The sequence below is a fragment of the Lissotriton helveticus genome, chromosome 3_1, assembly GCF_964261635.1.
Source record: "Lissotriton helveticus chromosome 3_1, aLisHel1.1, whole genome shotgun sequence".
Classification (NCBI taxonomy): domain Eukaryota; kingdom Metazoa; phylum Chordata; class Amphibia; order Caudata; family Salamandridae; genus Lissotriton; species Lissotriton helveticus.
Genome location: NC_136061.1, coordinates 1,874,514,352 through 1,874,539,745, shown reverse-complemented (window position 1 = coordinate 1,874,539,745; position 25,394 = coordinate 1,874,514,352). Strand labels below are relative to the sequence as shown.

The 25,394-nt window shown below is 47.2% G+C and overlaps 1 protein-coding gene across 1 annotated transcript in view; it reads right to left on the bottom strand.

Annotated features, from left to right (window-relative positions):
* The window catches only part of LRP5 (LDL receptor related protein 5), a 412,593-nt gene that overhangs the window by 91,776 nt on the left and 295,423 nt on the right, over positions 1–25,394 (bottom strand). Inside the window, exons 8-9 of the mRNA XM_078682857.1 lie at positions 18,023–18,239; positions 8,112–8,401 (exon numbers count right to left, since the gene is read on the bottom strand). Of these exons, the coding sequence (XP_078538983.1) occupies positions 8,112–8,401; positions 18,023–18,239 (507 nt within the window). The remainder of the gene's footprint in view (positions 1–8,111; positions 8,402–18,022; positions 18,240–25,394) is intronic.

The window sequence follows — 25,394 nt, the reverse complement described above, 5'->3', positions numbered from 1 at the left end:
CAGTATTTTCCCAGGTGTCTAGTGCGTGGGGCAATCCCCATGTAGAGATTTACTAGGGAGAGGCAACACTGGAAAGGGTACTGTCCCCTTTCCACGGATCTATCTTCAGTCTTGATCAGTGCACAGGGGGCGGAGTTATACCCTAAGCACGAATAAAGTCAAACCAGTCGGTGACTAATTTAACTTTCAAATCATTTTGATTTCAGGGCACCCCAAGCACTGATCATCATATCACAGTGATTGATTTTTTTTATTTCGGGACGCTTGTGAAGTTTTTCCCCCGCGCTGTGAAATACCCTTTGAAAGACAAAAGGTTTCAGGTGCATGATGTTCCGTGGGAATGCAGAGGACAAGACTTTCACGTCTTCCACATAAGAAAGGTAACCGCAGAGGACGTGAACATTATGTCCTTTGCATTAAAGCGGGTAAGTAGTTATACTTGCACATCCTACAGAGCAGCGTCATTCTCAAGACCAGCTCCTTCACCTACAAGGCCAACAGAGACAGTAACACACCTGTAAATTAATCATGCAACATATCCCTTAACGTCGCTTTGCGACTTGCTAGCTAGGTGTGTGCAACAGAAATACACTGATACCTACACATAGACTGGGGAAGATAATAAAGTGGTAGCAGGGTATCAACTGGTGTGCAAGATGCACCCTTCCACCAGTCAACTGTGATGCAAAGGTGAGCGAAAAGGACTACAGGCAACGTAAATACAGAGTGTGCCGGCAGGATTTTCAAGGAAGGATTTTTCCTCAGTGCCCTCTTTCATGGGATGCAGCTGAGGATAGGCTACCACGAAAGGTACCGCTGAGGTAAATCAAGGAAGCCAGGTGAAGAACACACAATCAGAGCAGCCAGAGTGGAAATGGCACTTGGCATGCCGAACCGGGGAGAGGAGCGCCACACAAGTGCACCAATAGGACTCAAAGAATGTACTCATCTTTACTGTCAGAGGACAATGGTTCTTTGTTGCTCCCACGAATGGTATGGCTTTCCACACCGGGAGTTGCAGAAGACGTTTTGCTTTCCTCCACTGATGACTATCAGTTTGGCAGAACAGACTAAACAGAATGTTATCCACTAAAATGATTTCTTCGCGGCTTGCCAAGCTCTGCGGCTTGGCTCTGGACAGGTAAACCAATCGCTCTGTTCCTGTAGATCGACTTTTGTTTGCTTAAGGTGGGCAGCCAGTTTCACTTTTCTTGTTGATCCATATCAATAATGGGCTGGGAGGCCATAATTATAGAGCCGTTCCATTGTAGCAGTGGATTGACTTTGGTGAAGTGGACACATTCTGTGTTCTAAAAAACGTTCTGAACATTGTAGTGTACACGGAGGAGCCTATTCAGGTTTTTTTGTGCAAGGGCGGACCTTGTCACCTTCTACCTTTACTAGCACGATTAGTGCATACGTTAGAAGCATGCAGCAACATCTCTTGCATCTGTGAGGATGCGCACAGTCAGTAATTATGCTTATATACTTGCTAAAAAACCTGTTCTATTTCTATTACCCCTTAGCAACGGTGGGCTGCCAGAGTGCATTTTGTTTATTTCCAGAACTGCTGATCGCCATCCCTTCATGGTTATCACCCATCCCTCTCATAACCTCCGTGTGAGAGTCTATCCAAACTGAATGACCTGACGCAAGAAGTTTCCATCAGAAACTGTGGCATTTAGCATATTGTTTCCCCTTTGTTAGACTCATATTTATACCCATTTTTGAGAAGCCCTGGGGAAGTGAACAATAGGATACAATTCAATGGCAGGTCTACTCTATCCAAAATTAATATTCAACAAACTTGAATGAAATGGATGTAGAGCTTACTGCAAAGCGGTCGAGAACGAATAGTTTTCTTACCTGTCGGTGTAGTTTTGCAGCTTGAAGATCTTTCTGGATTCACTATGCTGTGCATTATTCCGCTGTCTTGTGGTTGGGTCCGGATTCGTAGTCTTTTCTTTGTTTTTTGTTTTTTTTGTAGCCCAGGTGGGCGTCGGCGTCACACCCCCTTGGGTGTATTTCCGGTGACGTCGGCATGCTTCCTGCGGAAGCTCCCACTCTTGGGCGCCATCTTCGGGTTCTTTTTTCCGTGTTTCTTTCGTTTCTGAAGTAATGGCCATGTTCTATTCAGGTGATATTTTACCGCTTTGTACCTTCAAAGTATTTTCCGCTTGTTCTATTTCCACCTCTTCTCTCTCCAGCCTCATCTTTCTGGCGGAGGTGGGTGGGTTCGCTAGTGAATCCAGAAAGATCTTCAAGCTGCAAAACTACACCGACAGGTAAGAAAACTATTCGTTTTGCAGCGTGAATCTTTCTGGATTCACTATGCTGTGCATAGATTTTGTAGCGGTTTCTCATCTCTGTGGCGGTTGGGTGGAAGATGAGCGTTGTGTATTGAATATGTGCTGTAGCACCTTCTGTCCAACTTGAGCTTCCTTGTTCATCTGTATGTCCACGCAGTAGTGCTTCGTGAACGTGTGCACCGAAGCCCATGTTGCCGCCAGGCATATGTCTTGTATGGGTGTGTTAGCCAGGAAGGCTATTGTAGCACCCTTTTTCCTAGTGGAGTGGGCACGTGTCCCCTCTGCTAGCTCTTGTCCTGCACGCTTGTGGCAGTGTTGGATTGTCTGTGCGATCCATCGTGCAATGGTCTTTTTGGTTACTGCTTTTCCCATGTAACTGTTGGCGAATGACACAAAGAACTGTTTTGTTTTCCTGTGTCCCTTCGTCCTTTCGATGTAGTGCATGACTGCCCTTCTGGCGTCCAGGGTGTGCAGAGCTCGCTCTGCGGCAGTTGTTGGTTTTTGGAAAAAACTCGGTATCTGTATAGACTGGTTCATGTGAAATTTAGATACCACCTTCGGCATGAAGTTTGGGTCAGTTCTCATCACAACCCTATCATTGTGTATTTGTATGTAGGGTTCTTGTAGCGTCAGAGCCTGAAGCTCGCTTACTCTGCGTAAGGACGTTATTGCAACCAGGAAAGCTGTTTTCATAGTTAGCATCTTTAAGGACGCCTTGTGGAGCGGTTCAAAGGGCTCTTTCATGAGTTCCGTTAGGACTATGTTCAAGTTCCATGCAGGTGGCGGCACCCGCTTGGGTGGTGCGATCCTTTTCGCACCTTCTAGGAATCTCTTCACCACCTGTGATGTGAAGAAACTCCTGCAAGTTTCTCCCCTTGTGTAGGCGACTATCGCTGCCAAGTGAACTCTCAAGGAGGATGAGCTAAGGTTCTTCTCTAGCAAGTGCGTCAGGTACTTTAGCACTGTGGAGTCCTTCTTCATTTTATTGTGAAGTCTTTCTTGTCTGCACCATATTGTGAACCTTTTCCATTTCGCAACATAGCACTTCCGAGTGCTAGGCCTTCTTGCCTCCCGCAGGACCTTCAGGGTACTTTCTGGCAATCTTAAATGTGCGAACTCTATGTCCTCAGGAGCCACGCTACTAGGCTCATGCTCTCTGGCTCTGGGTGTAGCACCTCTCCGTTCTGCATGGAGAGTAAGTCTTTCCTCCTGCTGAATCTGTGTGGTGCACACTGTGTCATCTCCATGATCTGCGAGTACCATGTCTGCCTCGCCAACTGTGGTGCGACCAGTATCAGTGTCATGTTGCTCGCTCTGCACTTGCTCAGTGCATCAGTGGTATCGGGGGAAAGGCGTAGGCAAATGTCCTTGACCAATCTATCCATAGGGCATTCCCTAGTGACCCTTCCTCGGGCTGCCTGGATGCGAAGTTTTGGCATTTTGCATTCTGGCGTGTGGCAAACAGGTCCACCGATGGGGTTCCCCATCTGTCGAATAGGCGCCTTGTCTCCTGAGCATTGAGCTCCCACTCGTGGGATGCCAATGTCTGCCTGCTGAGCTAATCTGCTTGTATGTTGTCCTTCCCTGGCAGGTGTATGGCCAGCAGGTCTATCTTGAGAGGGATGGCCCATCTCCATATCTCCTGCGCTAGCGTTGAAAGCGGGGCTGACTGTGTGCCCCCCTGCTTGTTGATGTAGAACATCACAGTGGTATTGTCTGTTTGTATCAACACCTTGTGTTTGTACAGTCTTGTTTGAAAGGCTTTCAGTGCAAGGAAGATTGTCTTCAATTCTAAGTAATTGATGTGCTTTGTCGCATCTGTCGGTGTCCACAGTCCCCTCACCTTGAGCTCCTCCATGTGAGCGCCCCATCCCTTCAGGGATGCGTCTGTGGTGATGGTCACTGTTGGCGTTGGGGGCGTTAGAGGCTTTCCCCTTGCTATGTTCTCCATGGTCCACCATGTCATCTCCTTCTGCACTGCGTGCGTTACAACCACTAGATCCTCCCAACTGCCTGTAGCTTGTGACCATTGCTCCTGTAGCCATTCTTGAATGGGTCTCATGTGGAGTCGTACATTCGGTACCAGGTGGATGCATGATGCCATCATCCCCATGATCTTGCTCGCAGTCCTCACTGTCCGAGCTTGTCCCTTCCGGTAGAGGCGAGTTTCCTTCACCAGCGCCCTCGCCCTCTTCTCGCTGGGGAACACCTTGCCCTGTAAGGTGTTGATCTGTGCTCCCAGGAAGATCTTCACTTGTTCTGGCTCCATTGACGATTTCTTCCAATGGATGGAGAACCCCAGGTTTATGAGCGTGCTTGTCACTGTATGTGCGTGCAGCTTGCATTTCTGGTATGAGTTTGCTTTCACCAGCCAGTCGTCCAGGTAAGGGTATACGTGTATTCCTTGCCTTCTTAGGTGCGCTGCGACTGCTGCGAGGCACTTTGTGAAAACTCTTGGTGCTGATTTTAGACCGAAGGCCAGTGTCGTGAACTGGTAGTGGCTTTCTCCGACGGTAAACCTGAGCATGTGTTTGTGCTTTCTGTTCATTGGAATGTGCAGGTATGAGTCTTTGAGGTCTATTGTGACCATGAAGTCCCCGATCTGCAATTGTGGGAGCACCTCTTGCAGGGAGGTCATTTTGAATTTTTGCGTTCTTATGAATTTGTTCATGAACCGTAAGTCGAGAATGGGTCTCATTGTTTCGTCTACTTTCGGTACCAGGAAGTACGTTGAGTATACTCCTGTGTTTCTTTCCTTGAAGGGAACCCGTTCTATGGCCTGCTTCCGCAGGAGTTCCTTTGCCTCCTCCTGCAGACACTGCAGCTGCTTGCCTGCTAGTGGCTTTCTTTTTGGTTTTCTGCTTGTTGGCCTCCCCTCCAACTCTATGCAGTATCCGAATTGGATAATGTTGAGGATCCATTTGTCTGATGTGATTTCTCTCTACTCTCGGAGGTGGAATCTTAATCTTCCTCCCACTGGTGTCATGTGGTCGCAGGTGTCTAGTTTGTCTTGACCCATCTGTACGTGCTGCCCCCTGGGATCTTTTTTGTGGGCGGGCACACAGAGTTTTTTGAAGTCACTTAGAGGTGGGCTGCTGCCCTCCTCTTCTATTTTGTCCCCGTCCATTTCTCCCTCGAAAGGACTGGCCTCTTTGTTGGTACTGCCAGGACTGCTTCTGATGACCATGCTGAGTCTGCGAGTCTGCCTGGTGCGTTTGCTGGAAAGCCTGGTGTGATGTACCTGGCTGGTTTCCGCCTCTCCCGCCGGGCCTCCGTGACGGGGTGCCCCTCTTGTTCCCTCTGAACTGCAATGCTCCCATGGACCTTGCTGTTTCGTTATCTTTCTTCAGTTGGCTGAGCGTTTCATCAACTGTTGTTCCGAAAAGCGTGCTGCCGTTGAACGGTGTGTTCAGGATGCTGTGTTGCACCTCCGGTTTGAAACCGGATATCCTGAGCCAGGCGTGCCTCCTTTCCGTGACGCCCATCATCATGAGCCTGCTGGCGGTGTCTGCCCCATCCAGGGCCGTCTTAAGGCAAGAATTTGCCGCGTTCTTTCCCTCTTCAACCAGCTTTTCGGCTTTCTGCCTGGCATCCTGGGGCAAGTCCTTCACCAACTGCCCCAGTCCCTCCATGATTTGGTACATGTGCCTGTTTATCAGGGCGTTGGAATTAGCCATGCGCCAGTGGGTCGCGGCATTCCGTTCGATCCTTCTGCCCACCAGATCCATCCTTTTGCTCTCCTTATCCGGTGGTGGGCCCGAGGTAGTGGGTACGTTAGCCCTCCTCCTTGCTGTGGCCGTGATAATGGAGTCTGCGGAGACCATGCCCTGAATGTAGGCCGGGTCCTTTGTGGCATGCTTGTACTTCTTCTCAGTTCTGGGAGTTACTGCCTTGCATGTTGCGGGCTCCCTGAAAGCTTCCTTCCCCTGAGCCAAGACGCTCTCGAGCATTGGAAGGAACTGGCTCCTCGTTTGTGTTGGGAGCAATGTTTCTAGAAGGAAGTCTGCTTTCTGCTTCTCTTCGTCGAGCTTGAGCTTGAAAGCTGCTGCGGCAGCTTGTATCACCGAGTTGTAGGCCCGATGTCGTCCGGCGGCGAGGGCCTCGAGGGGTAAGTGTCGACCACCTCCTCCGGGCTGTCGGTGTCGACATCTATGTAATCTACCTTCTGTAGGTCAGAGGGTGTCGAGTCTGTGTCCGTCCTGCTTTCCTCTTCCTCCCCATAGTTGTAACTATCGTAGGGATTCTCGTACTCCTCCTGGTCGTCGATCACCTCGACGTCCCGGTCTTGTTCCTCGACGACTTCGGCGATCTCTTCCTCCTCCTCGACTGCCTCCATCACCGGTGGCTTGGTCTTGTGAGGGATCGTGAAGGCCTTCATCTTTGCATCGAAATCTTTCTTCCGCTGCATGATGTTCTCCATTTCGGCCTCGAGGCGCCTTCTCTTCTTCTCCATCTCTGCCGCGTGTTCCGCGTCGGATGGGTCGGCCGTTCTTTTCGGCGGATGGTTCGTCGCCGTACCTTTCGGCGTCGAAGTTTTCGACGTCGACGTCGGACCGGGTCTTGGGTCTCTGGTCGTCGTCGTCAGTTTTGGGTCTTTCTCCCTCGGCGTCGATCGATCCTTTTCGGGGACGATTTTCGACGTTTTCTGCTGATCAGCAGCCCTCGGCGCCGGGGACTCCTTCTCGGAGGATCCGCTGGGCCTGGGAGTATTCGCGGACGCCGCCTTTTTTGGCGTCGGCGTTTTCGGGGTCTTGCCCTCGATTTTTCTAGACTCAGAGTCTCTCGGGTTCTTGGGGGCCGAAGAGTCTCCTACCTTGTCAGAAGGCTTCGTGTAATCGGTCTCTACGACCGTGTAGCTGTCGTCTTCGGCGGCAGCGTTGTCTTCTTCCTCGGAGGACATCCCCAGCTCGTAGAGGGACGGAGTCGGGCCTTCCCCTGCAGGGTGGCGTGTGCTACCCTCTGCCTCTCTCTCACGCGAAGGGTCTTCGGGGCGAAGGCGGAACAGGCGTTGCAGTCTCCGCTTTCGTGGTCCACCGGTAGGCAAAGGTTGCATACCGGGTGCTGGTCCTTCTGCGCGTACTTGTGGTGGCAGTTACGGCAGAACTTGAACGGCGTGTTGTCCATCATCGAGCGTCCAGGGCCTCTCTGGTCGCGTGTTCGTTGACGGTCGTCGATGATCTCGATGAAAAAACGCCTTCTCCTTGCCGGCTTTTCGTCGATGAAGTCCCCTGCAGTCTTCAGATGACTTCTCCTCGTCTTTTCTGTATTTTCTTTCTTCTTTCTCCAAAAATGTCTGGAGCCCAAACGGGAACGATCCAGACCCGACCGCGGAAAAAAAGAATCTGAAGATTGCGCCCAAGAGTGGGAGCTTCCGCAGGAAGCATGCCGACGTCACCGGAAATACACCCAAGGGGGTGTGACGCCGACGCCCACCTGGGCTACAAAAAAAAAAAAAAAACAAAGAAAAGACTACGAATCCGGACCCAACCACAAGACCGCGGAATAATGCACAGCATAGTGAATCCAGAAAGATTCACGCTGCAAAAATTATGGTTTTCAAATTAAGCTACCAACACAAAATACACATGAGAGGGTAGAAACTCTAAAATGAGCATGATGAAATAAATATAGTACATATTTTCTTATGGACATTAAAAAACTGTAAGCAGATGTAAACCAACAACTAAAACAATAGGTACATAGAAGATTACGTCATAGACCTGAGCAGTAGCCCTGGTCATTAAAAAAGATGTCATGATCTTGGCCAGTGCTGGGAGGCCAACAGGTTATAAAGACCAATACCTTTGTGCTGATGTCTGTCCAATATATTCTGTTGTCCGACACATCGAAATCCAGAGCAGACGCCTCCTTGACCCCGGTTAGGGGAATGGCCACATCGTTGTTGTTGGTCTCCAGGGATATGCGATGGATGGCGGCTCGGCTGGTGAACACCAAGAAGGCTTCCGGGATGATGCAGGTCTTCAGGTCACTCAAGAGCTCCAGTCCAATGGGGCACGAGCATCTGGTGTCCTGCGGGGTGTAGAAGCAGAGATGGCTGCATCCACCATTATTATCAGCACAAGGATTGGTACCTGAAAAGAAAGAGCTCCATCAGCGGAAGACATGAATCGCGCACAAGGAGACAAAAGAGTCGCCCAATTATTGGGGAATTCAGTTTCAAACAAATTGCCAATAAACTCTGAAAACGTAATTAGGACAAGCGTAAATCTCTGTAATAAAGGAGCACGTGCGCGCTGGCATGAAAAGGCAATGCAGGTAATTAAGTGGTAATGACAGATGGTAAAGGCGTTTCCTTTAGTTCATGCCCTGAGGAAAGATGTAAGGCCTCAGACAATGCAGACAGGTGTTAATCCAAGAGAGAAATGAAAACCCGGACAGTCTTCATCCTTTACATATAGTAAATTATAAGCAGAGGCCCAGCAGGAGAATGGGAGTCCCATCACAGATCTAGAGCATGAAAAACTTACATAAACATCCAAAGACAGGAAAGTCAGTGAGTGACCCGTTAAGTACTGCTTCCAGAGGGATTCTGCAGAATGTCCCACCCTGCAACAGGGAGAACTAGGTAAAAATATATTTACTGACAACTGTGGACCAAGTGGGTAGGCTGTGTGTATTTCAACACTGGCTGACTTATTCCATCGCGCGTCAGAGTGGCCCTACAAAGGGAGCAGAGGGTGGGATAACTAGATGCACTTTTTTAATGACTAAACCCGCACCCAGGCTGCAGCATAAGCACAGCTCTTTTGTACCTTCACGTGGGGGCCAGCGGTTAACACTCTGGAATATCAATGAGAAGAATATTGTGATCCGCTGATCGGGTAGACAAAATATAGAAAGGTTGGTATGCATAGGGAAGAAGAGCCTTAATATTCCTAACTTCACAGTTATGTACCTAACTATATATATATATATATATATATATATATATATGTTTTTTTTTTTTAACAGAGTTTTATATAATGCAAACTTGACCCGAAGGTATCGGGTATCAGAGCGCTTTACACGAGCACCAGTTGCGTTACATGAGGACACATTCTTTTTGTTAGGCACGGGGAGATTAAGTACATTGCCCAGAATCACAGGATGTTGCGCGTCCCTGCCGAGACTCGAGCCTGGTTCCCCAGCCCTGAGGTCGACCGCCCTAGCCTTTAGGCCAACTCTTCTCCCCCATATATTATCACGGAACATAGATAGGAGTTATGGACAGAAAATCTAAACATGTTTAATTTTCAATATTTTGTCCGAGTATTCTGTTTGCGATATAAGCGTGTTACGATATTCTCATACTCAATATTCGAGATGCGCACCAGTATTTGAATATGTGGACTTAAGTTCACAACAGGACACTTTGTGTGGGTGGGGAGGGGGTGGAGGAGCACCACAATGCCTGCTGGGTGGGTAAGGAGAGCCGCTTTGGTCAGTGCGAAGAGAAGTGCCATTGCAACCCAACTAAGGTGGAAGGATCCTGAACAGGCCAGAGTTTCATTACCACTAGCGTGGCCGAAAAATGAGATTACCAGGGTACATGGGAGTAGAACCACACTGCAGGCAAGAAAAAAAACATGAGAGAAGAACCCCAATAACAGCATAACAGAAGGTACAATGAGAGGTGCACAGCAGGTCACAAGGTGGAAGGACAGTCTCAAAAACGCACAGAGGTACAGATGGATTGACGAGGAGGTGGGTAGAGGAGAGCCCCTAACGGGCAATTGAAGAATAGATTCAGGGACTAAGGGCCACAATAACACCTGAAACGAAGATAAAGAGGAGCCTTCCAGGGTATGGAAAGCCGGAAAGAAGGGTATCATTACAAGTGGAAGAGAGAAGAGGATCCATGTTGGGGGGACAATTCTTAACTCAAGGGGTGTCTGGAAATAAAATCGTCCCTTTGAGTTTGTGTGCAGTTCATACACCTTCAACTGCATCTAAAGGTTCATGCGCAAAATCATATCTGCGTGGAAACTGTAGCTATTTTTACCCTCACCTGCTATCTTTCTCCATGAAATTTACAGAAGCTATGTACTTGGCTCCGGAAGAGAAGGAGGGAATGAGAATGGTACTACAGGCCTAGAAGAGTGAAACCGAGCTGTAATTCCAAGAACAAACCAGCACTGGCCATGCTAATAAGCCTAGCATATGAATAAAAGAGCCTGCTCAGTCACTGATAGGTTTATGCACCAAGTAAGTCATCATACATACAATCTGCCACTCATCCTTGGAGTCCTGCATTAATTCATCCACTAGCCCAACCCCAATAAAACATACACAAACTCAAAATATGCAGGATATATTAAAAGAATAGAAGTAGAAAAAAATAAAACAAATGCTCCCGCCTAAACATGGTGGACGTATGTTTGCAATAACAAAAAAGAAAATCAAGCTTGGCAGATGGTGTTAGTCTTGCAATGACATTGTGCATAGAGGTTCATTGTATTTGTGTTCTATAATGCCTGCCATGTTTAGAACAAACGTGTTGGCAAACTCGGAATGGTAAAACAACAATACTCTATGGACAATACCATCCCATAATGGTTTTCCTGGTTTAGAGGCAGTGGTCTGGTGGGATGTAGTGCACATTGCAGATGAAATGAGAGGCAAACAAGAGGACTGTTAGCACTATCCGGGGCGCTGCAGTATGCTCTGAAAAAATGAAAATAAATTAGAAGAAAAAAATGAAAAGAGGTCTATAAAAGGGGAAAATGGAAACCTAAAGAACTTGCCAAACTATAACTTGTAAACCATATGCGATACTTAGGACCTCTAAATATATATATTTTTTAAAATTATAACAAAAACTGAAACTGAAAAAAAGTGAAATTATGGATACTACATTCATAGCCCTATCAGAGTGGTATGGGTAAGGTAATCATAGCCCTCTCTACCAGAGTGGTACAGGTAGGGTTATATGTAATCTCTTCTGTAAAATGATTTACAAAATTTGCAATTGCATCTGTTTTATTAAGGACTAGGTGAAGAATATTGCATTTGGTGTGTTATGATGTGCATGGCTCTTACAAGGAAAGCTATGGATTGTGATTCTATCCATAACTTAAGAATGTAAGTGTTTTTTTACTCTATAAACTAGTATGGCATTACTGGGCTGAACGTATGTACAAAATAGCTCAGAATAATATGAAGCATCATTAATGCCATCAAAGATACAACTCCCTTAGATGTAGCAATCTTTTGTTATGTGAAACACTGGCCCTATACCATACACTTCACGGGTGCCCTAGTTCACATTATCAACCACAGATATATGAGAAATTCTCATTGCACATGTTTTTCAATATATATACAACTGTTCAGACAAAGTCAAGTTCCTCCAGATAGTCAAAGTCTATTCTAAAATTAATTCCCTGAAACAGACTGCTTTTATGTGTATCAAACCCTTCACAGTCACCAAACCTACATTGAGAAATGAAGCTGGTTTGAGTAGAAAAGTGGGTCCTGTTAACAGTGTTTACTCTATGGAGTTTTAACTCTGTACCACACTGTTTGCAGACAGCGAAACTCTCATAAAAAATGCACCACAGAGAATTAAAAAGTATCTACTAAGAACAGTGTACACTCTATGCAACATTTGAAAAAATACACTGTTAGCTTAAAATAACCAAGGTCTGAAGGTGCTAAAAAATCTATCTGCATACTGTGGTGAAAAATGTTCAGATTTCCCATTTTGTGAAGCAAAAGACGCACATGTAGCTAGGTTATTACCAGGTGCACATAGTCTTCTATGTTATGTAGAAATGTTCATGCTGCGATGATTCGGTCTAATAACTCAAGGTCGCTTGCAAAATACTTAGTATCGTAGAAGCCTTGCCCTGTATGAAACTTTTTCTGCAGAACAAAACTTGTGTGGAACATCCTGAACAAAAGTCGTCAACTGGTACCTGCATACAGAGTTACTCTTTAATTTAAAAATATAAAACATGTTTAATACATCTACACACCTATGATGCACTGGGAGCACATGTGTTTTGTTAACACTTACACCCATCATAATTTGGTAAAAAGTTGTACGGTAGCGACCTGCTACTATGTAAACTATAAAACAAACTAGTACACTCATTGGATGATGTCATCAGTGATGCCATAAATGATGCAATAGAGCATGTCATGAGTGGCATACTATGTAAGGTCTTAAGCAGTGCATGGCAGGGGTGAAGTGAAGTGAAGTGAAGGAGTTTTGTAAAGCGCGGCTGCTGCCCGAGGGCGTCCAAGCGCTGAGTAGAGGTAACAGAGCTCTGAGGGAAGAGGGGAGAGATCCAGGTGGAGAGCTAATTTCTGTAGAGATATGTTTTTAGCTCTTTACGGAAGGATGAGAGGATAGGGTTGGACCTAAGTGAGAAGGGAAGGGAGTTCCATAATTTAGCAGCGTTGAGCGTGAAGGACCTGCCTCCTGCTCTGGACCTTTTGACTCTGGGAACTGCAGCAAGGAATGCGTTCTCTGAGCGAAGTGACTTACCGGGACAGTAGGGAGTGAGAAGTGTGTGGTTAATCTCAGCTCTGGCTCTATGGAAGGCTTGGTGCGATATGCACAAGGTCTTGAATTTTATTCTATCCCTGACCGGGAGCCAGTGGAGTGACCTGATCCCTGGCTTAGCTGATTCTCTGCGAGGGATCTGGAGCAGCGTGCGAGCTGCACAGTTCTGCGTGCGCTGAAGTTTCTGCAGCACGTACTCAGGGGCTCCCAAATAAAGGGCATTGTTAAAATCGAGCCGGGATTGGATGAGGCCCTGAATAACAACCTGTTTAGCTTCCAAGGGCAGAATAGGCAGGATTTTTCTCAGCATTCGGATAATCCCGAAGCAGGTTGCTGCTGTTTTAGTTGCCTGAGTATTAAAGGTGAGGGTTTTGTCCAGCCAGACTCCCAGACTTTTAATGTCCTCCTTCGGGGATGGAGGAGGGCCCAAACTGGGGGGCATAGCTGGTCGATGGGGGTGAGAATAGGGGGGCCGAGGAGCATTATCTCGGTCTTGTCGCCATTGAGTTTTAATGAGGATGCTGTCATCCATCTCCTGACATCCTCCATGCAAGCTGCTAGGTTGGTCTGGGGGAGCATGCTGTTCTTCTTTGCCAGAGAGACCACCAGCTGAGTGTCGTCCGCATACGAGATGATCTTGATACCGTATTGTCGGACGACCTCAGCCAGTGGCCTCATGTACACATTGAACAGCGTGGGGCTTAGGGAGGAGCCTTGGGGTACCCAGCAGTTTAGAGGTCTGCTAGTGGAGCAGGAGTCGCCATCGAAGACCTGGAAGGTCCTTCCGCTCAAAAAGAAACCCAACCAGTCAAGAGCGTTTCCTGAGACCCCCAGATCGACTAGACGAGACAGCAGGGTTTTGTGGCACACCGTATCAAACGCGGCGCTTAGATCAAGGAGGACCACTGCCACTGACTCCCCTTGATCCAAGATCCTCCTGGATTCCTCCGTCACGGCCAGAAGAGCAGTTTCTGTGCCGTGTTTTGGACGGAATTCTGTTTGGGTGGAGTCCAGTAGAAGATTCTCCTCGAGGAAATTGGTGAGGTGGAGATTAATGTGCTTCTCTAGAATTGTACTTGCCCAAGGCAACAGGGAGATTGGACGGTAGTTGTTGGGGTCCGTAGGGTTGAGGTTGGGTTTCTTAAGCAATGCTCTCACCATTGCCTGTTTCCAGGAGGGAGGAACCACTCCTGTTTGCATGGAGCTATTGAGTAGGTCCATGAGGGTGGGGAAAATGACTTGGTTAGCCATGTTCATCATCTGAGGGGGCACTGGGTCAAGCGGGAGCCTGATTTTACTTGATGTGCAAGGGATTTGAGTGATTCCAGGTCTAGTGGTGGCAATTCATTCAGGGAAACACACAAAGGATGTTCTGTATCGCATGGGGGTGGTGGTATGACAGTGATAGTCTCTGAGATTGGGGCTGCGAAGGACAAGTATATTTTATTGATTTTTTGCAAGAAAAATTCTGCCAGCTCGTTGCATCGAGCTATAGGGTTGTCGGTTGGGACCATGGGAGGAGAGATTTTAGAAAGACTTTGGACTACTTGGTATATTTCTCTTGGCTTAGATCGAGCTGCGATCATTTTTTCTTTATAGTAGTTAGTTTGAGCAAAGTTTATTTCGCGTTTGTATGCCCTAATGGCTTCCCTATACCTGTCTTTTCCGATGATAGCGTATCCTAGGCGCCACTTCCTTTCCAACTTTTAGCTCCCTGAGCTTCTCCGAGTACCAGGGGGCAGTTTCTCGTGCTCTTTTTAGCCTGGTTTCCCTGGAAGGGAGGATAGTGTCGATGGAATCCTCGATCCACTTGTTGAATGTCCTGCTGTCGGGTACAGGGCTCTTGGAAAGAGCGGGTTTGGAAATGGAAAGGAGGCTTGACCACTGCTCTAGCGGGAGTCTCGACCAGTTTCTCATCTTTCGTGAGATAGGGGGAGGGGGAGTGACTTTGCAAGTAGACCAGTTAAGGGGTATCAGAAAGTGATCAGTCCATTGGAGGTGGGTGATAGTGCCAACCGTGAGGTTGGGACAATTGCTAAAGACTGGGTCGAGCAGGTGACCTTTGTTATGAGTGGGGGACCTGATTAATTGTTCTAATTGAATTGCGGCTAAGCTGGAAACTAGCTCGTTAGCTGTGCTGTCAGTACTGTGGTCGAAGTGGATATTGAAGTCTCCCAGCAACGTGATGTTGGAGGAAGACATAGCAGATTCGGCTGCTAGCGAGGGTAGTGAGGAGTGGAAATGATTCAGTGGGCCTGGGGGGCGGTATACAAGTGCCCCTGTTAGACTGTCGTTAGGGGTAAATTTGGGGCAGAAAGACATGCTTTCGCAGTCTGGGATTGGATCAAGGGTACAATGGCATTGGTATATAGATTTATGGATAATGGCAAGGCCTCCTCCTTTTCCGCGTGAGCGGTCCCTGCGAGCAATTTGGTATCCCGGTGGCAGGGCTTGAATCATATCTGGTCACAATCTGGGGTTAACCAAGTTTCGGTTAGGAAGATGGCGTCAGGAGACCGCTCATCTAAGAGCAGGAAGATTTCTGCGCTATGTCTTGGTAGAGACCTGCAATTCAGGAGCAGTAAGGTGTAGTTTTGCTGGGCCGACCTGAGCCGAGCAGTTCGGAGGTTAGTGTTGCAGTGTAGACAGTAGGTGGGGAGGTTCAGAGGATGGTGTTGATGAAGGCAACTCTCTTCCGTGGGGGGTTTAAATGTAAGAAGGGCAGCAGCGCTATATTGAGTCTTAAGAGGGAGGCCAGGGGGATTGGCCCCTGTCCCCGGCCGGACGCGGACGGGCGCAGACGGGCTTGCCTTTGGCGCGCTGGCGTCGCGCCCGCTGCGCGTCTGGCCCTGGCACATTTTAATGGGGGGAAGAGGGGGCGTGGCCTCTGGCCGGTGGGCGTGGCCTCGCTGCCCTCGCTGATGGCGGCAAAAAGATTGTTCAACCCCGCGGCAGCGTTAACATCGGCTGCGCGGTGATGTCGGCGATTCTGAAGGAGGGGGGGTGCTCAGGGCTGAGTGAAAGCAACAGGTAAAGTGACAATTTTTACAAGATAAAGTTTTTAAAATGTGCGCTAATCTCCCGGCTTCCGCCTCAGGAGCTTCTGTCTGGCTAATGCGTGCTTTGGGGCTCAGCTCGTCTTAAGTAGAAGGCAGGGGGCGTGGCCTCGCTGCCCTCGCTGATGGCGGAAAAAAGATTGTTCAACCCCGCGGCAGCGTTAACATCGGCTGCGCGGTGATGTCGGCGATTCTGAAGGAGGGGGGGTGCTCAGGGCTGAGTGAAAGCAACAGGTAAAGTGACAATTTTTACAAGATAAAGTTTTTAAGATGTGCGCTAATCTCCCGGCTTCCGCCTCAGGAGCTTCTGTCTGGCTAATGCGTGCTTTGGGGCTCAGCGCGTCTTAAGTAGTAGGCAGGGGGCGTGGCCTCTGGCCGGTGGGCGTGACCTCGCTGCCCTCGCTGATGGCGGCAAAAAGATTGTTCAACCCCGCGGCAGCGTTAACATCGGTTGCGCGGTGATGTCGGCGATTCTGATGGAGGGGGGGTGCTCAGGGCTGAGCGAAAGCAACAGGTAAAGTGACAATTTTGCAAGTTCTAGTTAGATTTGCTAACTACAATTGGTGAACTTCTGTGTTCTTTTTAGTTCAAAACAATAATGTTGTCACTGACAATATACTACCCAGAGGACGAGACACATCATCACTGTATTCAGATTCAGACACATCAAAGTAAAGATGTCCCTGGGACATAGTCCTTAGCATTATTTGTTTTCTTCATTGCAGCAATAGTGTCCATCACAATCTCGTATTTTCTCCTCATCAAAATCATCTCCTCCATGTCTTACTCTCTCGGGAGGAGGAGATGGAGATCAGGAAGGAGGAGAAGGTGACGTCGGTGAAATATGACTCCCCTTCCTGGTATACCTTCCTATCAGAGGCAAAAACACACACCTTACAAGCACAAATCAAGTTCAAATGCAGCACAGACCATGTAAATTACCAATTTGGTAACCAATCACCGTAAATAGTAAAAAAGGTGGCAGGAAGAAGATGCACTCTTCTATGATGACAGGGAAAGTCTGAGTATACGAAGAAAACAAGCTGCGTATGCGCAGACCGGAATGCAGGGTGTACATGAACAAAGTGGCTGATTGGCACACAATAATGCATCTACTGAAAGCAGATACATCCTTTACTGGACCATCCCTGAGCTCCATATTCCACATGAAATGGCGAGTAAAGGGCTCCTTCGAGCTGGGAATCAGTTCTTAAAACTTCCCTTGCTCGCGCTCCCTCAATGCTCTAGGATTTCTCCTAGTCCAGAAGAAGAGGAACACCATGGAAGAAAAAACTCCGGGCCCAGCCCTAAGATCAGCATTCCTTTTCCTAGTTTCTCCATAAAGAAAATAAACAGGGAATGCTATGGTTATACAGCGACCAGCGGGGGCGGGGTTTCTGTTAGCACTCCTGTTTTTTGCTGTCTACAAAGGCAGGAATTACCTCACCTTGTTATGACTGGGACAAAGACGAGGGACGTGGAGGTAATGGTAATTTTGTTTTGTTATTCTTCCTCCTGGGTTATGATTTTTCGACTGCTTTTTCCCTAGTATGGCACACAGCATTAGTCAGAAGCACCTTATTTCAAGTTACAAACGTACTCGTCTGCTATGCATTCAGTGTTTGGTATCGATGCATTTTTTTTAATAACAAGTAATTGCGGTTTTCTGGTATAAAGAAATAGTATTCTGAGGTATTTTGGGAGACTCTTAAGAACTGGAATATTTTCGTTTTCCATCACAACTGCATGCAAAATATATATACTTCCAGCCCATATATTTGACAAGTGCTTTAAAATGCACAGCCTCACCTGAATTTTTCTAAACATTTTATGGTAGTGAACGGTGTTGGTCAACACCAAACTCTCCTGGGGAAAGTTGAGCTTATGTTTCGTTTGCTCACTGAAATGTAGGCTGGTATAAAATGTGTTGCTAAGGTTGTTTTCGATCCCAACCCTTCTTTTAAATATAACAAAGGCCAGGACTCTATTACATTGTTATGACTTTGAAGTTTCCTACTATTCTGGTAGTAGCAAAGGGGAGGATCAGCTCACTAGAAAAATATATTTTAAAAGTCTAAGTTTTACCACTGTGTATAAACTCCAAGAAGTGTGAGTACCCTAGAAAGACGGATTGCAAAAGTACTTACCAACTGTGGTGGTGACACTGGCTGCCTTAAGACCCATTAAGTCCGGCAACTGGTCAATGATGATTTCTCGGCTTGCCGTCACCTTGTGAACTCTTTCGATGCTTCTTCTCTGCCAGTCGGTCCAGTAGATGTAATCTCCAAGCAGCGTGAATCCAAATATATGGGGCAACTTGTCTTCGAGAAGGGTGTGTCTCATTGTTCCATCAACATTTATAACCTAGGAAAGAAGAAACAAGAACTGAAAGGCGGCTCTAAAAAATGCACAGAATGTGGCCTTCAGTGTAAGAGATGCATTCTAAGAGGAGTTCAATGCCAAGAAATCTTTTCAACACTTTTGGGTGAAACTGTCAACTTACTTCATTGAAAAGCAACATACAAAATAAATACAAAACAAACATTTTTCTTAACCCCTTCACTGCAGCGGCTATTCCGCCGCAGTGCTAAGGGGGCGGGGCGGCCGCACGGCGGGCGCATGCTGGTGACAGAACCGCTCCGTCACCAGCCGCGGTTGCGCTGTGGTCATGACGGAGCGGTTCCGTCACGGCCCCGCCCGCTCAATGGAACGCTCAGCGCAGGCGCGGAATCCACGCCCCGCAGGTGTGCCGAGCGGGCCGTGACGGAACCGCTCCGTCATCAGCACAGCGCGACCGCAGCTGATGACGGAATGGTTCCGTCACCAGCAGGGGAGGGGTTAATATAATGCAAACTTCACAATATAACGAACACTGGTGCCGAAGCAATACAGTGGCAGAAGCAAACTGGTCTTTCCTATGGATCAGAGCCTCTCAAGTGGCAAAATTGAGTGTTTGGATGGCTCCCATAAGATCTCATGACCTGGCGTTTTTTCACGGTGTATATAAATCCCAATAATATTTTGTTTAAAAACATGTAACGTAGTCTTTTTCACTGTTCAGAGCTGTTATGTACTTGGGCAAGGTTTGTGATCTGGAAAACTACTCAATATACAATTTGGATTCTGCCTCTCGCCCAAAAGCTATTTTCACTCTCCAAGAATTAGGCCCACCGTGTTAACCTTTGGTGGCAGAAAGAGATACCAAGCATTCAGCTGAATTGCATATCGTGCAACTGGAAAATCTGGGTTCAATCCCAGCTTTTCAGCCTGACCAAAATATGTGATCGTGGGCAATACTTTATTCCACCGATCATCCTTGTGCATTATCACATATGAGAACACCCTAAAATACTATTGGTGTATGATCTCAACTGTACAACAAACTCTGGTGTTTGATATGGTAGCCGTAAAGTTGCTCAATCTTGTATTGCCTATTTTTTTTGGATTTATTGTGTAATTGTGGAACTTTTTCAGTTACATTGTTGATTCTCATGTAAAGCGCTATGATACCTCCGGGTCTAGCCAGAGCTATATAAAACTCTTTAAATAAATAAATAAATATATTTGAAGAGACTGTATGGTAGCACTCAGACACGGTAGCATCAGCATTTATCAGGTGCAATATAACAGCAAGGCCTCAGTGAATTCTGCTGTTATAAGACACTGACTGGATTTGCTTCCAAAACTATGCAGACATTCAATTCCACCATGCATGTGACTTGGAGATGGAGCCTTGGATAACTGTGAGCTAGTAAAGTTTTTATGAGGGTATAACAGACTTATTATTGATTGACCCTGTTGAAAAGGATCCACCTTTTCCTCTCCAATACCCACCACTACAACTGAATATTTCTGAATTCTACAAACATGTGTTAACTTGTAAGATGTGGCATTTACCACAGAGGATAATTAGAAATGTTGATGCACTGTAAACAACAAGTTTTCCTGCTACTTGATTTATAAATACTTATTTTACCAATCTCAGAAAAAGTAAAAGCAGAGACGCCAAAATTGGATTGAAAACCTAAGTCCTCCAGGACAACTGTAGATCCCTCCTGAAAGCACATCAGCATATACAGCCACGAGAACAATTTACTTACCTTCTGCAAATCTCTCTCTGGTGGACACTTTATTCAACGCAGATTTCTCACTGCTCTCCCACCTCCCCATTACGTGGTGTGGTCTTCTTAGGTGGCACTGTGTAGGTAATCACAGGCTTGGTTCAACGCCCAGAAGTGACGCAGCGGAACTTCATATAAGCCCCATCCCAGTGCGTCTGGTTCTTGCTGGACTCTTTCGGCGCCCTCAGAAGTGGGGGGTAACAGAAACAGAAGTACCAGTGTGCAGATGTCTAATTTGAGGCAGTTTTAGATGGTAAAAAGATATCACTCCACGAAACGGTGAGATAAGAAGGCAGAGAGGAATCTGCAGATAGAGTATCCACCAGAAAGACCGTTATTGAATAAAATAGACTACTTTTTCCGATGAATACTTCTAACTGCTGATTCCTCATCTTTAGAATAGATACCAATGCAATTCCTACTAGTCTGTGTAGTGATATCAGAGCAGAAAATCTTGCATGACCGCACAGGCGAAACGCCCTTCCTGTTGGGCCTTGTGGTCAAGACAGTAATGCTTTGTGAACCTGTGCACTGGCACCCACGTAGCGTCATATCAGATGTCAAGAACAGGCACTCCGCGTGCCAACATATTGGTGGCAGCATTCGCCTCGGTGCAATGGACTCTCTTATTTTTCAGAAACTGGCAATTGGTCAGTGCACAGCAGATCGCCATGCAGAAGACCATCTACCTAGTCAGAGTCCTTTTTGCAAATTCTTTCCCTTCACAGAGAACCCCACAAAAATCTGATCATCCAACCGATGGACCTTGGTACAAAACTTTTAAAAGTGTAAAGCTCTTTTGGGATCCAACCAATTGAGCCTTTCTTCCAATTTTGAGAGGCGAGGTGGGACAAAGAACCCTGGGAGAGTGATGGATTGGCCAATGTGTTAAATGAGTCATTAGTCCTCAGTACCAGTGTGCCCAGAATAAAGGTGGTGTATTGCAGTTCTACCAGCAGAGGTTGGAGCTCACTCATGTGATGAGCTGCAATGAGGAAGACGGTAGTAAAGTCCAGACGAAGCAACGAGCAGCTGTGCAAAGGGAGTGCACAGGAGGAACGTCAAAACCAAATTAAGTTCCCAGAGTGGCATCACAAATTGTTTGAGAGGCAACATATGTGTTTACATTTCATTAACTGCCTCACAGATGATTTAAACAAGGACGGCTGGTTGAGCAAATGGAAAAAGGCCAAAAGGGCCGACAAATACCCTTTAAAAGTGCCCACTGCAAGGCTTTGCTGGGCCAAAAACAGTACAAACAATAAAATATCCAACAGTTTGGCTTGTAAGGGGTCTGTCTTGCTTTCTCCACAACAGGCCACAAATTCGTCCCAGCGCTCAGTATAAATGGACTTCATAGACGGATTCCTGCAAACAAGGAATGACATCCACAACCTCAAGTCATAGAGCAAATGCAGTCTACTGCTACCGCTCTATCTCCTACATGGAGGTATATTTTGCGCAGGTTTGCGTGCATAACCCTATCTTGCTGCTGCAGCAGAAAATCCTACAAGAGATGTTGCCTGATTGCAGGAAAGACATCCTGCCCAGAAGTTCTGGGTACCATACACTCTTGGACCACTAGGATGAATTAGGACTGGTCACTCCTAATCTCTTCAGAACTTAGGGGAGGAGAGGTGGGAAGGCATACAAGTGTCCTGTGCTCCAGGACAATGCACCTCCTAGCAAGAGTTTTTGCGGTAACTCCATCACGCAAAAGCTTTGACACTGTCTATTCGCAACAGTGGTGAAAAGATCCAGCCAGGGTTCTCCCCACTGTTGGAAGATGCCCTGCACCATCTCGGGATGCCGACATCATTTGTGATCCATATAGTGCAACCAGGGAAGATTGTCTGTCCAGGTTTTCAAGGTTCTTATCAGGTGGTTCTTTAGCATGGATATGCCCTGATGCTGCAGCCAACCCAGAGACACAGAGCCTCTTGCCACAGGACCTAGGACCGTGCTGCATATTGCATTATATGGCAGTGGTGTGGTCTGTGAGATAGCTTCCAGCCTCCCCTCGATGGACAGCAGGAAGGTGTTAAGCTCAAAGAAATGGCCCACAACTCCAACAGATCGATACAGAGCTGTGTTTCCACAAAGACTACAGTTCTGTGAAATCTACCTCTCCAACCCAACAGTAACACATTTGTCACCACTAACAACTTTGGGTGAAGAAGAGTCTGTCACTGGTCCAATTACGATTGAGCAGCCACCACTGCAGATCACGTGCAGTCACATCTGAAACCTGGATGGCAGCTGGCAGACTGCCTTAGTGCTGTGCCCACTGAGACTTGAGATCCCACTGCAGACCCGCTATTGTCACCTGAAGCAGTCAGCAAGCAGGAGACAAACAGGCCAAGAAGCCTCAGAATTGCTCAAACCGAAATCCAGGACAGAGGCTGAAACATCTAGATGAGAGACTGAACGTCCTGGATCTTGTAGCAAAGGAGAGAAAGCCATGAACTGCACTGTGTCAAAGATGGCTCATAAAAAAAGAAGCCTTCATGAAGGAGTCTGGCGCGATTTCTGCTTGTTGATCGTGAACCACACCTATGTAAGGAGGTTGTATGTTGTCTGGAGGGGGACAACGTGTGACTTTGGAGAGCTCACGTTTAAAATCCATTCAATGAGTTATGGCAACACTGGTATCCTCGACCTTCATGGACAGGCAGCGACTACCATGATCACTTTTATTAACACCCGAAAGGCACTGGTTAGATTGAAGGGGAGCACAGCAAACTGAAAATGCTACCTTGAACCGCAGGTAATTTCTGGGGGACTGCACGACTGGTATATGAAAAAAAAGGTTTTGCAGGTCTAAGGCCAGCATCCTGTCACCTGGATACAGGTTAAGGAAAATTGAGTCTGTGTGAGCATTTTTTATTTTTCCTTTTGTGGGCAGGAAATCAGAGGGTGAAGATCTAAGCAAGGCCAAAGCTATCCATCCTCTTTTAGCACAAGGAAATTGCAAGAGTCCTTATTTCCTGGTCCACAAGCCTTTTGATGGCTTCTTTGGAGAGTGAAGCTTGCACCTCCAGCATTAGAATGGACGGGTGCCTATATAAGATTCTTTCTGCTGTGGGAGGGAGGTGTGCTGGGGTAAAAAGAAACATTAGGACATAACAATGTTGTACGATCTGGAGGTCCCCTATCTTGGTTATGATGAAACGCCACCCTGGGAGAAATTACTGGATGCAGCCTTCCACTGGGTGGTTGTGTGCTGCTAATGGCAAGCTGAAGTGGCTTGGAGTCTGATGCAGGAAGGGGACTGGTATGGCTGATGCTCAGGATGTCCCATGCGCTGCATGCCAGATCCATGCCCCTGGGCGCAAAAGAACTGCGGTGACTTCAGAGGGGCTTGGGAGACTGGCCTTGCCTTGGAATTACATGAACTGGTGGGAAAACTGCCTGGAAGGAGGTCAAAAGAACCAGAGAGCATTCTGTGGCCCACTTCTGTTTAAAGCATTCTACATCAGAATCAGCGTTTTCATCCAACAATTGTGAACCACTGAAAGGCATATCAACTAGGGAGGCCTACACGTCTCTTGAGAATCCTGTGGATAGCATCCATGCATGGCAAGTGGTAGGAAACGATTTAGGGTTCATCTTGGTGGAGGAAGCATGGATTGCTAGACTCTCATGAGTAGAAATTTGTGTAAGCAAATCAGGGTCACCAGGAGCAGGTCTATGGTATCTGGCCATTGGTCTATTCACTGGCAGCAGTGCTTAATTTGTGCCGGTGCTTTCCGGTGCTCCGCACCTGCACTTAATTGCCAGCACCGGGGCTTATAACTGTCTGCCACATGGTAGTGGTGTCTGCCAATTTAGGTACGAGTACAACGACTTCTGTTTATTATTTCAATTAACATTTCCAATTATTAGTATTTGCCTCCAAAGCCATTCATATAGCTTTGGGGCCTGTAATAGTAGGAACTTCCATACTTTTAAGGGTGTGATGATTAGTAGAGTGTTGGTGCATTCATTGGCAGTGTTGCCAGGGGCAACGTATGATGCAAGCTTTAGTGTCCTCCTGTCGAGGGCCCCAGCACTACGTTTTTTTTTTTTTTTTACAAATCAAGCACCGACCGGCAGGCGCAAACGGCCTAATAGGGTGTCAGTAATTACTTTGTCGAATGGAAGCAAGGGCCCAGATGAGGCAGGCACCAGTTGCAAAAAGTATGTGGGGGCATTTGACTTGACCTTAACTAGCCTCCTGTAAGTACAAGTAAAGACTCATCATCATACTTGTGGGGATCATCCCTATTCCCAACATCCTTATCTCTGGGTGGTGGAACATCTGGTCATAGTCCGAGCTAAAAAGACAGTGGAGCCTCTGAGGGAACCTCTGCAGTAGTGGAAGCTCAGACTCCGGTTGTATGGAGACTGAGTGTGCTGCAGCGAATTTGTAGCCTGACCTCGGTTGGGACCAAGCAGCCGCAGGTTCAGGGTCAGACATCGGAGTCAGTATTGGATTCTCCTCTGGCAGCACCAGCACTGGTGTTGATGAAGAAGGGACCAAAGCAGGTGTCCGAGCTGGGGTAAAAGTCTGCACCAGCGTCACTGCTAAACCCGTGAGGGGTTCAGAAGGCACAGAGGACTGATCCACCACAAATCTGACTGAGAGCCCCAGCGGATCCTCGGGGTCCAAAGCTGTGTCGGAGGGAGCCAGAAGAGTGCCAAAGATAAGCAGCATAGCCTCTTTTAAGGCCTCAACCTGCTGCGGTAGTGCCGGTCTAAAAACCCCAAAGACACCTCATGTATCCGTGACTGACATCTGTTTTCTGCAGTCACAGTTTGAAGCCCGTAGTTTTAGAAGGGGACATAGCTCCCTTGCTCAATGGATTTTATTTTGGGAGCCGTTAAAGGAGTGAAGAAAGTGGGAGCGTAGCTCCAGATCCGCCTTCAAGGTGTGGAAAGAAAAGGAACCGACATCAGCACAGATGGATGGCGCTTATTATATGCAGCTCTGCTCATTCTCTTCTGTGGATGGAACGAAGCCTGGGTGGAGCTGCACTGTGCCAGCTACTGACGTGAAGGAGTACTGCTATGAAAAGTTTCTAGATTTGGTCTAGCATCTGAGAAATAAGGTAAAGGTGATGAATCTGTGGGTAGAAATATTGAGACACTCTCACACTCTCTCTCCAGCGAACTGTTCACTTTTTCATGAACATAATAAAAGAGACTGGAAGGTCATTACATATGGTATGTGCATGAACGAAAGATTGTGACCATCTAAACGTGATATCTTTACTCTAAACACTTCCAGGGACTGCTTCCTCCATGAATGCAACCCTGGTTAGAACGTAATATTTAAGAAAACTCGTAAGGTCGTTTGGTATCCAAACATAAGTGGTCTTCTGTGTCAGTTTTTAACACAACTTACCCCCGCGCTGGT